The sequence below is a fragment of the Quercus suber genome, unplaced genomic scaffold (assembly GCF_002906115.3).
Source record: "Quercus suber isolate HL8 unplaced genomic scaffold, Cork oak 2.0 scaffold_110, whole genome shotgun sequence".
Classification (NCBI taxonomy): Eukaryota; Viridiplantae; Streptophyta; class Magnoliopsida; order Fagales; family Fagaceae; genus Quercus; species Quercus suber.
This window is the reverse complement of record NW_027069575.1, coordinates 84,706-100,961: the sequence shown is the minus strand read 5'-3', so window position 1 is coordinate 100,961 and position 16,256 is coordinate 84,706. Positions and strand designations below refer to the sequence as shown.

General features: G+C 33.0%; 2 protein-coding genes across 2 annotated transcripts in view; both read right to left on the bottom strand.

Annotated features, from left to right (window-relative positions):
- Window positions 1-1,779: 1,779 nt before the first annotated feature.
- LOC136068341 (zinc transporter 6, chloroplastic-like) lies at window positions 1,780-8,730 on the bottom strand. The gene is made up of 2 exons (XM_065775366.1): window positions 7,818-8,730; window positions 1,780-2,396 (listed from the first exon to the last, which is right to left on the bottom strand). The coding sequence occupies exons 1-2, from the start codon at window positions 8,529-8,531 to the stop codon at window positions 2,082-2,084; spliced, it is 1,029 nt and encodes a 342-aa protein (XP_065631438.1). The 5' UTR covers window positions 8,532-8,730; the 3' UTR covers window positions 1,780-2,081.
- Window positions 8,731-15,802: 7,072 nt separating this feature from the next.
- Window positions 15,803-16,256, bottom strand: part of LOC136068323 (uncharacterized) — a 7,166-nt gene continuing 6,712 nt past the window's right edge. Inside the window, exon 2 of the mRNA XM_065775349.1 lies at window positions 15,803-15,895. Within this exon, the coding sequence (XP_065631421.1) occupies window positions 15,803-15,895 (93 nt within the window). The remainder of the gene's footprint in view (window positions 15,896-16,256) is intronic.

Below are 16,256 nucleotides of genomic sequence, written 5' to 3'. Positions count from 1 at the left end.
GTTTGAATCCGAAAAGACTTCTGATTAATTGAATACAGGTTACAGTCCTTAGGGTTCCAAATCCCCCTCTTTTCTTCTAGGAATCCTTCTTCTTTATATAACATCCTCCCCTCTCATCTCCATCGTCCACTTGTTCTTTATCTAGATTCCTACTTGAGTGCATGTCATGTCATGTATCTTCTCCAGCTTTTTGTGAGTGGCGGTAGATGAGGTTACCCTGTTCATGGGTCTTCTCCACATAAATGCAGCCAGAAAAGTTGTTGCAGTGCATTTAATACGGTGGTAGCAATTTTTCCTTTAGATATTTCCTCATTCTTATCGTCTCCAGATATACTTAGAGTTTATCTTGATCAGTAGGAATGCTCGGAAGATCATTCTGACCTTCTGCACGTTCGATTGATCAATACTATTCGCGTCCGAGGAATAGAATCTCTTCGGACGGATGGCAATCTCTTCGGATTGTACCCATCTTTCTTTTCCGGGTATCCTTCTTCCAGATGGGCCTTGCCCTTACCACCTCCTTCTCTTCGGACGCACAGTAATCCTCAAATGGGGCCCTAGGCCCACTACGTTAGATTGGGCCTTTTCCCCACAATATTAATAGCCAAAGCTCAGAAAATTCAATTAAATTTTAATTGGGTTCTCAATTTTACTCCACATGTGCCATTTAATTTTTAATTTTGTGTCATGAATTATTATGTAAAAATTGAACAGTCCAAATCCAATTAGATTCTAAATTGGATTTCAATTAGAGTCTAATTTTTCGTCACATGTCAATTTAAGTTTTTAATTTTTGTGGCAAGTAAATTATTGGGTGCAAAAACTAAAGAGTCTGAAAACCAATTAAATTCTAAATCATAAATATAAATTCTAAAATATGTAATGAGAAACCATTACATATTTTTGAAATGTATGATTTAAAAAAATGTAAGTTAGTATCATTTATAATTAGAACATTTTCTTAAAAAATAATAATAATTTGAACTGTATAATTATGATTATTTTTAATTGTATCCGTGCATATATACGGAGTTACACACTAATGGATATAATGGAGAACTGAATCATGGATATGGACTTTGAGACTATTCTTCGAATTATACCATGAATTGAATGGGATAATAATAAATAAATAAATAAAATCCACTAGTGGATTTTGTATATGCATCAACAATTTTTTAAAGTTGGAACACTCCTTGCCCCTAGGGAGAAAAGGTTATTGATTGAATCAAGATTTTAATATATGATTCTTAAAGACACAATCCAACTCACCCTCCACGCCAATCTTTTTCGACTTTTATCATGTCTAATGCAATGATGCATGTTTGTGCACTTCCACTTAATGTTAGAGATTGGAGATTACATATTATAAATAAATAAATAAAAAATAGATGTTGGAGATGACAAAGATGGCAGAGACCGGAAGAATGATAAAAAGCCAATATTAAAACAACTTTAGATAAAGCATTATTTGGCCTGGGTTGCTTTCGTTGCCAATTAATGTAACCCACTTGGTATTTACATCTGAGACTGAGACTTTGCAATGCAACTGGTGATGGTTAACGTGACAAATTATTGTCAAACTTATGAGAGGAGAGAACCAAATGAATTGTTATCTTCTTCCCAATCAAAATTATAAATGCGAACATGACGAAGTTGTTGACGTATATTACACAAATCAATACCTTCCTAAAATCAGTTTTTTTTTGGTCCAACCTTCCTAAAATCTGTGGAGAGGTTTCATAAGAATGTGCTTTGCCTGCTCTGGCTACCAACTCGAAAAGGGAATTTCCACTTCAATGGGTTATATCTATATAATACAATTATGTAATTAACATGTAACCAATTGTCATGGCATGTCTAATTACAATTTACAACCGAAGATAGGGAAAAGTAAATCAATTTCTCATTATCAACACTACCACATGTTTAAATGATAATTTGACTATCTACTTTCCCTTATATGTTTGTTCCCAAGACTCCAACATGCTACCAGTGGTTTTGAAATGTATATTGTCTATCATGGAACCCATATGACCTTTTCTATGCTTATTAAAAAAAAATTTACAGAATTTCAAGGCTCAAGCCCAAAGGGCAAGGATAGACATTGAAGTAGAGCCAAGAATTAATGCTATATAAGATGCCTTTTTCAACCATAAATTGGAAGTCATCATCTTGTTGTGGAAGAAATCAACAGCAATGAGATCCACTAGACCCATGTATATGAGTATACCCGAAGAGAAAGACCCCAACAAGCCCTCCATGATCAAGGCCTTAGGGCTACTGTCATCGTAACCAGTCACAGTGAATAAAATCATTCCCAATACTATCCCCATGGGTGTTGTCACCGAGAACATGAAACACATGTAGGCCGTTGTTCCAAAGCTAAATCCCGCCTGTAATTTTCACCACATATCATCAGATCACTAATATAATATGTATATGATCAATAAATTATTTGCGTAACTAGTTGTCCCCGATAATAATTGTTTGTTGTCTTCTAAATATTTCTTGGTTCTACCGTTCCGGTTAATAGGTGCCCTTATAACAATTATTAATAAACTACTTCAAGAAAATTTTAACACCATTTTCATGGAAAATATAAGAAGCCATCAAAAAATTAATTCATTTTTTCTTTTCCCATGAAAAAGTTTTAAAAATATTTCAGAAACCAATGTTCTTGGGGACATCCATTAACTTTTCCCATATTCCTTAGTCACTCAAAAGTGAAAACATTAAAAAGTTTACAACTTGCTATAGTAAACTCTAAAAATAACACTCAACTATTGGAGTTCTAAGAGCATTAGCATATGAGGATGCCAAAAAAAAAAAAAAAAAACCCTATTTTACATCCTCAAACACTACTTTATCTATTTTATCAACTTATTTTACAACTCACCTTATACCCTAGTTTTTATTTTTACATACAATCCAATAAAATAATATAAACTACCTAAAAGCATTCACACCAGCTCGTGTAAACTTATCATCTATTTTACACAGAAAAAGCTACTTTTTCTATTTTACACATCTAATTTTACAAAATACCCATATCAGTTCATCTATTATACACTATATTTTATATAAATAATATTTTTATATTTTTTTAAATATTATTTTACACATCCATTAACATATTCTTCTTCTTCTTCTTTCTTTTCCCTTGTCTCTGTCGTTTCCTCTTTCTTTTCTTACTCTTTCTCTCACGGTCAAAACCTAGAAGCACCATCACGAGCACTCCATTAACACCACAACCATCACAAGCACCACAACACCTCTCCAATCCAGAAGCACCAATCAAAACCCACATCATCGATCAACCCCACATCACCGATCAACCATTCAAACCCATATCACCGATCAACCATCAAAACCCACATCATCGATCAAACCCAAATCACCAATCAACCATCAAAACCCACATCACCGATCAAACCCACATCACCGATCAAAACCCACATCACCCCTAAAACAAAACAAATAAACAATGAGAATCTTATACCTGTGCTCCTCTTTAGTCCACGAGACACCTCTCCTCCTTTGTGTCTCTTTAGACTTGGACCCAAAATCCATAGCACCCTTCGAATACTCGAAGCCCTGACCCAAAATCCACAGCACCCTCTGTGATGATTTGTCTGTGTGTTTGTGTTTGTGTGTGGTTGTGTTTGTGTTTGTGTGTATATGAGGAAAAAGATGATTTGGATTGAGGAGAGAAGTCAGTTTCTTTTGCACAAAGAAGAGAGAGAAAAAAAAAGGCACAAAACGTGAAATTAATAAAATATGGTATACATGAGCTACAGTAGCCGTGCATATATGCATGATTATTGTAGCAAATGTGTAAATTTGCACAACTTTAGAAGGACTGATGTGGAAGATTTTCGGGGTAAAACGTGTAAAAGTGGTTGCTTTTTGTATTTTGCAAAGGTTTACACGAGCTAGTGTGGATGCTCTAATAAAATAATATAAAGTACTATTCTCTCTCTTTTTCCTCCCACTCACTTTTTCTCTTCACACACATCCACAAGATTAAAATAATATATTTATTTTTACAACCTATGAATAGTAAAGTTGCATAGGTTGCAAATTTTTTTAAGTTTAAAAACTCGGATGGAGTGGGTTTTGGGTGGCTCAGGTTGTAAAATAGCAACTAGGGGGTGTTTACACCTCCAATGCTAGTGCTCTAAACATTTCTAGCCTTTTTTTATTCGCCTCTCTCTCTTCCTCTTTCACCCGATTACACAGATATAGAGAGATAAGCTCTACAACTTGCAAAACTAAGGGCTTCCAGCGATGCGATTGGGAATCTGAGACCAAGATTATGGAGGTGGAATTTTAATGGATATCGGTTTGCAAATTTATTTGGTGGTGGTTGCTAGGTCAAATGGGTTGCATTGTGAGTCGTTGGGTTTTGTGGGTGGTTGGGTCGATTATTTTGGCGTGGTTGTTAGGTCAATTTTTTTCTTCTTCGATTTGGGGTAAAAGACTGGATTTGCCTAGTGGTGGTGGTGGGTTTTCGCAATGGTGTTTGATTTTGGGTTGATGGGTTTCACAATGGTGTTTAATTTTTGTAGTGGTGATGGGTTTGAATTTTGGTTTGGGTTTGATTTGGGTTTTTGATAGGTTGGTGGGTTTTGTGATGGGATGATCAAGTTTAATGGGTTGTGATGGGGTGGTGTTGGGGATTTGGAGAAAAGTGGTGGTTGATTTTGCCGTTGGGTTCAATTGCTACTATTTGTGTGAGTAGAAAATATATTATTTGGGATAATTATAGTAAACTCACCCGTGGTATGGTTCGTTTTCATTTTGCCTACCCGTGGTTTAAAACTTTACACTTTGCCCATCTGAACTTCAATCCGTTACCCATCCGTTACTCACTCTTGTTAAAATCATGGGTAAAAATGTATTTTATCTTCACTTTTATGCCTCTCTCCTCTAACAGAAAAAACTCAAACAAACATGATCAAAGAGGGGTTTTGTAGCTTGGGTTCAAGAACACACTTCCTCTTGGTATGAACAGCCTTGAGCCAATCAATCCAAATAAAATTTTCATATTTGCACAAATCCTAAAAAAACATTTACAAAAACCCTACACTTGAAAGTGCTCTACTCTAATTTCACAAAAATCCTTTCAGACACTTTTAGTCATTCACAAAAATCATACACGGCTTCACCTTAGTTCTCTCTCAAATCTCAAACCAAAACCAAAGCAAACACCTCTTCAAAACCTAGACCCACGACACCTAGCAACACAAACACAGACCCACAAGAATTGACACTCAAAACCGAAACCAAAACCAACGGCGTCCTAATTTGAATCCCAACTCCAACCCCAACCCCAACCCCAACAGCAAGAGCAAGAAGAAGAAAGGTGGATCCATTTCCATGGATCACGTGCTTCTGGCATTGCAAGAGACCAAGGACGAGAGGGATCTCAGAATCCGAGCCCTGTTCAATTTCTTCAATGCTGCCAACTTGGGATACTTGGGCTATCCTCAAATCGAGGCTGGACTCTCGGCTTTCCAAATACCCTCACACTACAAGTATGCTAAGGATCTCTTCAAGGTTTGTGACACACCCATAGCAAAGAAAATAAGATAGCAGAGAGAGAGAAAGAGAGGCGGATCGAAGTGACAGTCGGAGTCAAACTCAACGTGAAGGAACCCATGGCCAAAGCTAGAACTTGCACTATTGCAATATTCGTTTGTCATTGCTCCGTTCACCGCCACCATTAACGACCACAGTTCTTTCTCTTGCCTTTGCTAGAACTCATTTGAAACCTTTTGATTCTCTCTTGCTACTTTCAATCTGAGAATGAGATTGGGTTTTATGTTGGGTTTGGTTTTGGGGGTTTGTTAATGGTGGGTTTGGGTGAATTTTCCACAGGGTTTTCTTGTGTTGGATTGTGAATTAAGTTTTGGTATGATAAAGGGGTTCTTGTAAAATTTGGTTCAAAATTTTGAGTTGTTGTGAAATGGTTGATATTGTTATAAATTAAAAATAATTTCATTGAGCCATTTGATTTGTGTGTTGTTCCTCCAATTTGTTCTCATTGAAGTTCATGAGCAATGAAAAACCCTAACTTTTTAATTCTTGTTATATTTGTTTTTGCCTAAAAATGTGTTTTTCTAATGGCAAACGGAGATATAGGTTACAGAAGGCTAACGGAAGTAACCTCAGGTGGGCAAAGTGTAAAGTTTTAAATCACGGGTAGGTAAAGTGAAAACAAGCCATACCACATGTGAATTTACTGTAATTATACCTTATTATTTTAATGTGATAGAATGCAAATTAAAGATTGGGATGTGGGATATATTATCAAGTGCGAATGTAAAATAGGTAAAATGGTGTTTTGAGGAAAATCTTTTTTATTTAAATAAATTTTTTGCATTCCCCGGATGGGAATGCTCCTCTAAGATATTTAGTTTAATTTTCTTAAAGAAAACTAATTCCCTTAACAATGTAATAATTCAACGTAGTTTATGTATCACACGATTCACCCTCCTATTAAATAAAAAAAGTGAGTTTCATATGTGACATTTATTTAAGAAGCAGACATAATCATTCTCAAAAAAAAGAAAAAGAAAAAGAAGCAGACATAATATACCAAATATACGGAAGAATTTCTCACGAGCAAGGATCAATATAAATGTTCAAACTTTAAAGCATACCAAATATAGTATACGGAATAATTTCTCACAAACAAGGGATCAATATAATTGTTTATTATCTTCCTCAAAAAAAAAAAAAAAAAAAAAAGTTTACTAAAGTATCTAAATCATTTCAACCCTTAAAATATTTATTCTAAGGTAGACTTTGAATCATTCGGACTTCATTTCCTCTCTAATTTTTTTCAATATAAAGAAAAAAAAGGGGACCAATTCTTTTTTTCTACGAAAGGAACCATCAACCACTCTGTTAGGCAATTTACTGATAATCTAGTGTCATAAACTCAAAAGATGGGTCCTATATGTCTTGGCATAGAAAATGTTCCCTCGGGGTCCTTGTCAATATTCAGAAAATTTAATCAAACACGTATCTACGTGCGGAGTTTTCGTTGTTATTTGCGTGAAGACATTGACCATTCTATCCACCAGAAAGTCCATGCCGTCGATAATACAATTCTAAATTATTTTTATTTTAGCTAATGGACTCTAATTCCCCAATCACACATTTGTATTTCACTATGTTCTGCTAACCTTTTCTTTTTCCTGCCCAAATCTATTAAAATACCAGAACAACTTTTGCCCTGACCTGACATAGTGACATCAACTCCTACCCCTAAATACACAATTACCACTCACACTCACACTCCTTTGGACTACACTAGGATGTGATTCTATTTCTATCATCCTTTTTATCTAGTTTTTTAAAAAACTAAAATTTTCCTTACCCTTTTTTTTTCTTTTCATTTTTTTTTCAAAATACAAAGTATTATTTAACATATTTTCAGTAAAAAACTAAATAAATTGTTTCCAATACAGATACAAACTCAATCGCAATTGCTAGAGATACTGAGATCACCATAAATAATCATAATTTTTTGTGTCAGACTTAATAATAACAAATTAATTAGAAAAAAAGTTAACAAATACCTTAGTAAGTTAATTTATTAAATATTTTTAAAAGCTTTTTAATGGAAAAAGAAAAAATCAAAATTTTTTTACAATTTTTTATATTTACGATGAAAGTGGGCGTTAAAATTTTTCTAAAATTGTATATCACCGTCTCTAATGCAATCTAATCTGTTTTTTTTTTTGGCTGGAAGCAATCTAATATAATTGAGCTTTGAAAGTTATAATTAGGGATTTGGGTATTACCTGAGCAATGCATCCACCAAGACCCATGCCTTCAAAGATCTGATGAAAGGCCAAAGCAGCAACAAGAGGCCTAATTGTGCACTGATTCTGAGACATCCCCATGGTAACTCCAATTATGACCGAGTGAAATATAATCCCAATCTCCAACACCTGCGACACCAATCTCTGCTTCTGCTTCACCACCTCATCGACTCGCTCCTGCTCATTCACCACCTGCACCACCATCTCCACCGATTCATTTCTCAACTCGCCCCCACACAATTTCTTTTCATTTTCCTGATCATGTGTCCCCACAGGAACGTAGCTCTTACTGTGACCGTGACCGTGACCGTCCTCCACATGTGACGTGGCGGTGATGTCCACCAAGAGAGCGGTTAGAGCCCCAATCAAAGTGACCAATCCCGAGAAAGGGTAGTCCTTCCAGGGGTGTTGAGATGCCACCTGGCAGTCAGAGAGAGCGTCAAAGGCGTCAGGGAGGACGTGGACCAATGAGGTGGAGAGAATCACACCGGCCGCGAAGCACTTGATTAGTAGCACCGCCTTGTCGTAAAGGGGTTTGCCTTGGAAGTAACGGGCTAATAGTACGGGCAAGGAAATTCCTATGACGCTGGTTATGAATATCACCACAATTGATATCCACTTCAGGTGCTCCGCGGCTCGTGAGTCCCGGCACGCCAGGGCTCGAGCAACATCGCCCGCTACACACTTGGTCATGGCTAAGGCTCTCAGCTAATTAATTCAAGCTTAGTCTTAAGAGAGAGAGAGAGAGAGAGAGCAAGGCTCTCGTGTTCGGTGTATTTGTATTTTGTGGACTTTTTGTTGTGTAGTACTGAAGAAGAGGAGAGATTATCTGGTGGGTAAGTGAGAGTCCACTGTGGGAAGACAAAGGGACAATAAATAAGAGTGGCGGTGTTTTGAATGGGGTCCGTGCAAATGCAATGTAACAAGGAACTTTCACGGCTTCATTCTCTATTGGTGGTGATTTGTTATCAAATTGGAAAAAGTGGCACCCATGCATTTGTCACGACTTTGGTCATTACTTGCGTAGTTGCACATGTCTAGTGATTCCAGATTACTTTTCTTCCATCTATGGCTGTTATTTAAGGAATTTTCTCTTTTTAGATTTTTCATTTTTTGAGTTTAAAAAAATTCTTACACCTCTATGTTTAAGTAGAGACAAAATTAAAAGACAATCCAGTAAAAATGTAACTTGAACTCTTACAAAAACATTGCTTAAAAAATAGGACTACTATCCAGTTAATTTTTAAACTACTTTATCCACTTATAAATTAAGTTTTCAAAATAAAAATTATATATATATAAAAAAAAAAACTCTACAAAATAGGATCACTAACCAAAAAAAAAAAAAAAGTCTCATCGCACACGCAAAACGCGTGTGATGAGGCTAGTACTATTATTTAAAGGCTTTTCCTATTTGGGATTTTCAATTTTGATATCCAAAATACCCTAAAATTTACCAGTTTGTAAAACTTAAATAATAGGGTTAGACATGTAGAATTAATAATTTAAAAACTCCTAAATTTTAGCTAATTTTTTTTTTTTTTTTTAAGTTTTCCCCACCTCCACATTTCTCTCACGTTAGTTTTCAAATACTAATACAATTTCTTCTTTTTGAAAAAATATATAAAAATAAAATTCTTTTTTTTCCACAGACGTACCATTTTTTTATTATCACTAAAGTTTTTTTTCTCACCTTCACATTTCTTTTTCACATTAGTAGGAAAGTATTAATACAACTTTTTCTTAAAATAGAAAATAAAATAAAACTGTCATGAGTAAAATGTGTAATCCCAAAAAATAAAAATAAAAAGCTTCATTGCACGCGCAAAGCGCGTGTGATGAGGCTAGTCAAATATAACTCTTCTATCACCATATATTTTGCGGTTACTTTTCTCATAATTTGATAACATATCATATATTCACGACGGAACCAGAATTTCAAGTTAGAAAGGATCGAAGTAATATATTATAAGCCTGTTAAAAAACTCTATATACTACTTTTGTATTCGTGTGTTCTAATAAGTAATACTGTTTTCTTTTAAAAAAAAAAGAAAAAAAAAAAAGGGATGTTTATCCCACATTGGTTGTGTGTGTTAAAATTTCAGTTCTTATAACCCCAGATTACTACTACAAAAGTTAGGCCCTTTTGTAGTGGTACTCTGATTATGTAATATATTATAAGTCTGTTTAAAAAACTCATACTACTGTTTCCACAAAAAAAAAAAAAAGGGGGGGGGGTGGGGGATGTTTATCTCACTTTGGTTGTGTGTGTTAGAGTTTTAGTTCTTATAACCTTAGGCTACTACTACAAATGTTAGGTCCTTTTGTAGTGGTAATTTGGTTATGTAATATATTATAAGCCTATTTAAAAAACTCTATATACTACTTTCATGTTCGTGTGTTCTAATAAGTAGTACTGTTTCCTAAAAAAAAAAAAAAGGGATGTTTATCCCACATTGGTTGTGTGTGTTAGAGTTTTAGTTTTTATTACCTCAAGCTACTACTAGAATGTTAGGTCCTTTTGTAGTGGTACTCTGGTTATATAATATATTATAAGTCTGTTTACAAAACTCTATATACTACTTTCGTGTTCGTGTGTTCTAATAAGTATTACTGTTTTCTAAAAAAAAAAAAATTTTAGAAAGGACAGGAGTATAAGCAAATAAAATTTTGAAAGAATTTTGTAATTTCTTAATGTTAGTATTATCAAACATCTATGAAAAGTGAACCCAGTGTTCTTTCAGATCTCATAAATCATTTATAATTGAATCCAAATTAAAGGTTGAGGCGATATCCTTTTCAATGTCAAGACATATGGACTAATAACTTCTTTCTCTACCACTTATAATTTCACATGTGATTAAGTTGTGGCAAAATGTATGTTCATATTTTTTTATTATTATTATCAAATATGTAATGAATCCATGAGTAAGTGATGCAAATACATGTGCAAATTGTGACAAAGTATGTGATTGTAGAAACTAATTTTTTTTTTTTGGTGACAACTTGCTTGTGCGCATCAACACATGATTAGATTTTTTATTAAGAGCATTTGCATCAAATAAAACAAAATAGAAAATTGATTCAATTTTACACATCCAAGTTCCAAAATTACCCACATTAGTCAAGTTAAATAAGTTTAAATTTGTAAAGTTGTTATAATAACAATGTAAATTTACACTGGCATTATTCATTTTGCATTTAGTTTTTAGTATTTCTTTACATATCCCAATGACGAAGGAAAATAGTAGATAATGGTTGTTGTGTGTGAAAAAAGAGAAACAATAATTTTTTTTTTTAATGAAATAGAGTTTAGAATAAATAATCTAATATGAGTATTTTTAAAAAGTGATTATGTAAAATAAAAATAAAAGAAGATTCTAATGCTAAAATAAACATATATTTTTGTACAAGCTAATATGAATACTCTAAGTACTAGTGGTTGACCTATATGTAAATGAGGAAATGCAATTACAAATTAGACAAAGTTTAGCTAAAAAATTGGTTGTAGTCTAAAATTATAACCTTACTTAATATCTTTTTATTAGAGATGAATTTTGATAAATCCACCATTCAATTACATCTTTTTCTTATATCTTTCATGCTTGCAAAATTTCTAAAAAATTAAAAATCAATAGTTATGTCATCAATAAATTGTTTAAATTGCAAGTTTTTGTAGTTTAAAATTATGTATAAAATATAAGTTTATAAGTCATATAGTAAATAATATTTGATTGACACAAAATTTGACATATATATTGAGAGTATAAAGAACATGTAATTCAACGGTTAAATTTTTCAAAATATGTAGTAATATTTATTTTATTAAATAAAGTTGTAGTTTTAGACTATAACCAACTTTGTAACTAAACTTTGTCCTTTCAAGTTATTTATTTTTTTTTTAATTTTTTTTAGAGACTTTCAACCTATGGTGTCTACTCCTTATGATAGCTCTTTATCGTCAGACCAAGACACTAATCAGTTTTTGATATGGGCGGAGATTGAACTTTAAATCTCTTATTCAACCATTAAAGAATTTACCAGTTAAACTAATTAGTACCCACAATCCAATGTTGATAAGCAAGTTGTGGGATAACCTGTAGTCAAGAAAAAAATTGGCTGCAGAAGAATTGCTATCAGATTAGTGGTGATGCGTGTATTTCCCTTTTTGAATTTTTTTTATAGCATAAAAGGTAGGTCATGCGAGAAAGAACAGATAAATTAGTAAAACAAATAATGTAGTCCTTATCTGGCTAATTTATAGTCAAGAAAAAAATTGGCTGCAGAAGAATTGCTGTCAGATTAGTGGTGATGCGTGTATTTCCCATTTCTGAATATTTTTTATAGCATAAAAGGTAGGTCATGCCAGAAAGCATACATAAATTAGTAAAACAAATATGTAGTCCTTATCTTCCTAATTTGATTAAGATTTTCTAGATTCTTTAGGGTATTCTATTAATAGATTTTTTTAAATTCTAACAATTCTTATATGATTTAAATATCTAAATTTTGCTATGTTAGCATTCCACTAATAATACTCTTAAAATAATAAAATAATGTTGTAAACAAAACAATTAAGATTATTATTAATAGAATGTTAACATGGCAAAATTTAGACCATTAAATCATTAAAGAATGATTAAAATTTAAGGAAATCTATTTAGTAGAGTACCCTAGAAAATCTAGAGGATTTGAATCTAATTATACATAATTATGAATTTCTATTTTCACTTTTAGGTTACAAGTTACATTATAATAATTTTTAGTGAATGGTTGGTCACAGCATAATTCTTTTCTCTCTCTCTCTCTCTCTCTCTAAAGTTATATTAGTAGAATTTTTTTTATTAAAAAGAAGAAAAGAAAGAAACCCTCTAAACAAAACAAAACAAAACAAAACCCTATGTTTTTCCGGAATGACAAAGAGTAACAGTAGAATGGCAAAGGTCAGGTAAGCAAGTGATGCTTTTTATTTTTTATTTTTAAAGGTAAGCATGTGATGTTGGAAGAAATACTCAAGGACGAAAAAACTTTTGACAAGTATTAAGGTTTTTATTTTTGATGAACGTATTACGTTTCTAATAACCACAGCATTTCCTCAAAATAATAATAATTATAACTACAGCAAGTTCTTTTATAATTAATAATTATATTAATTGTGTAAACATTATATAATTAATTTCGATTTTCTTATAACTTTCATATATTAAAAAATAAAATCTACTAGACTTTTGGTACAAATATAAGGCTATACGGACATTTTTTTTAGTTTCAATTTTGATACAATCTTTATAAAATTTATGTCAACCTTTTTTTAAAAAAAAAAAAAATCTGAATGGATATAACATCTATAAGAAAAACAAAAACAAGAGAATGGTGACCCAATGATGCACGAGAGCACGAGTGACTGTACATTGAAGTCAAGATGGTCACAGGACCATCCTGACCTTGAAAAAAAAAATTATTATATATAAATTTTATGATCTTTTTAATTTTTTAAAAAAATTTTGACCACCTTAAATTTTTTTAGACTTAACACAATAAAACTTTGGACAAAGTTTTGGCAACAAAATTGGTTGTAGACGAAAGCTATAACTTCACTTAATATTTTTTTATTGAATGTGAATTTTGACAAATTTAACATTAGATTATGTTTTTTCTTATATCTTAATTTTCAATAAAATCAAAGATTAATAGCTATGTCATTATCTAAATGTTTAAATTTCAGGTTTTGTTAGTCTAAAATTATACATAAAATATAAGTTTATGAATTAACTAGTAAATAAAATCTAATTGGCATTAAATTTGACATATCTATCTATTTATCTATCTATCTATCTATAATATAATATAAAAGTCAAATCCTCAAATTGGAGGATAAACATAATGGTGACACGTGTCCTTTTAACAATGCATAAAACAATGACACATCTATTTATAATAGAATATAAAAGTTGGATCCTCAGATTGAAGGATACACACAATGATGACATGTGTCTTTTTGACAATGCATAAAATAATAAATTTCATCATTGTAATAAATATCCATTACACATATTTCTTAAAAAATTAGTGTACACGTATTTCTCTTTTAAGTGTAAACAAAAATAAATAAATAAAAACGTAATATATATATATATATATAAAATTACACCTACTTATTATCATTCGAAAAAAAAAAATATTACCATTTTTATTTAAGTGGGTTTTACTATTATACATCATTTAGGGGAATTCTAGATTTGAAAGAGTTTCAACCTATAATATCCGCTTTTAATGCTACCTCTTTATCATTAAACTAAAATACTAATAAGTTGTTGGTATAGGCGAGGATTGAACCCAGATCTCTTATTCGATCATCAAAGACTTTTTCGGTTGAACTAACTAGAACCCACAGAGAGATTCTAGATTTAAACACACTACACTTACACTTTTGTGTTGCATACACTTATTTATTACCATTTCTATTTAACTTTTAGGGGAAAAAATGAATAAAAAATAAAAAATATAGTGATTTACATCATTTTGTGTTCAAAAGGAAAAAAAAAGATTTATGCATTTAAAATTATATATGAATTAATAAATTCATGGTTATAAGTCTATTTGAATTACCAAAAAAAAAAAAAAAACTGTCAATTTAATAGTTTGTATAACCTATAGTTATAGTAAATGGGTAGTTACATACAACAAAATAGTTAGTGAGATCATCATTTGTAACTCATAATTCTTCGATTTCTTACATCTGTGTAACTCATAACTACTCATCTCCTCTCACTCTCTCTCTCTCTCTCTCTCTCTCTCTATATATATATATATATATGAGTTGGGTTTAAGTTACACCTAATATAACTTTAAGTAATGTTACCCCATTCAATTCTTTTTAATTGAATGTAAATTTTGACAAATCCATCATTAGATTACATTATATTCATATATTTTTTATACTTGCAAAATTTCAAGATGATTAAAGATTAATAGTCATGTCATCAATAAATTATTTAAATTCAAGTATTTGTAATTTAAAATAATGCATAAAAAATAAGTTTATGGATCGAATGGTAATTAACAACCAATTGAAATGAAAATTTGTATGAATGTTAAGAACATATAGAACATGTAATTCAACAGTGAGATTTTCAAAATATGAATTCTATAAAAAGTAATTGAGTGGTGTAACATTATGATGGATCAAGAAAATTCACCAATGAATCACACGATGCTCCTCTCGCTTCGTATACTAACCTGCACAGAACAAAAGAGAACCTAGCGGAGTACACCGGTGTGGTGCCGGCCAAACACCCTCCGAAGGTTAAGTCAGAAAGTATGCTCACAACTCTAGAGTGCTAGAGAGGGTTAATTATGCGTACCTTGGCTTGTGAGGGTATTGGGGCTTTTATAGTGGCTTGAGGTTGACATCCCTTCCTTGGCGCAGAAGTCTTTTCCTTATAGGACTCTTCTTGTAGAATCCTAAACGTGATGAATAAGTCTCTTCCTTATGCGGAAGATTTTTACCAAATATATAAGATTTTCAGAGTCCCACTAGCGCAAGGACTCTATTTGGGCCCTTATGAGAATGGGTCAAAATATCTCCCATTAGGGGCTCAGCAGGCCCATGGACAACTAGCCCACCATTCTTCACCCCGTCCATATCCGGCCCGTTCACATCAGGTCCGTCCACTGGGGGCTCATGCAAATGATGGATCCGTTCATTAGGACGCAATTACATGTAATTACAAAACCTAAGACTCTGACAGGGTTGGAGATAACGACGGACTCATTAAGTACAAAGTAAAAGAAAGAAAGAAAGGACGGATATAAAATAACTCACCAGAAGCTTGTAGTAGGATGCGACGAGCGACGGATGCTTGAGTGAACGGATTGTGCTCTGACAGACGTGACGGACTCGCTCTGAGCAAATCTCTTCCAGCAGACAAGTGGAGATGAGAGGCGGAGGACTAATATTTATACTAGGAGTGCACGGAAGACGAAGCGACGACCTCGTTCAAAACAACAGCACACTGACAGATTGACATTTGGCACAACGCATTATGCGACAGCTCCTGATTCAGCAATGTACGGATGAAAATTTACAGAGCATACCGAGTTTTAGATCCGTACCCCATGGGTCCGTTCATAATTGCTGACGGACCCATCAGGTGAGGGGGCAACTGAAAGGGGAAAAATATCTTGGAATGTCTTATGTGACTGAACGGACCTTAATGTAGTCCGCTTGCGTCCTAATGAACGGATCCATCATTTGCATGAGCCCCCAGTGGACGGACCTGATGTGAACGGGCCGGATATGGACGGGGTGAAGAATGGTGGGCTAGTTGTCCATGGGCCTGCTGAGCCCCTAATGGGAGATATTTTGACCCATTCTCATAAGGGCCCAAATAGAGTCCTTGCGCTAGTGGGACTCTG

Coding starts and splice junctions, on each gene's coding strand:
- LOC136068341 (XM_065775366.1), bottom strand. CDS start 8,531: ATGACCAAGTGTGTAGCGGGCGATGTTGCTCGAGCCCTGGCGTGCCGG. Junction 2,397..7,817: donor TTGGTGGATGCATTGCTCAG/GTAATACCCAAA, acceptor TGAAAATTACAG/GCGGGATTTAGCTTTGGAAC.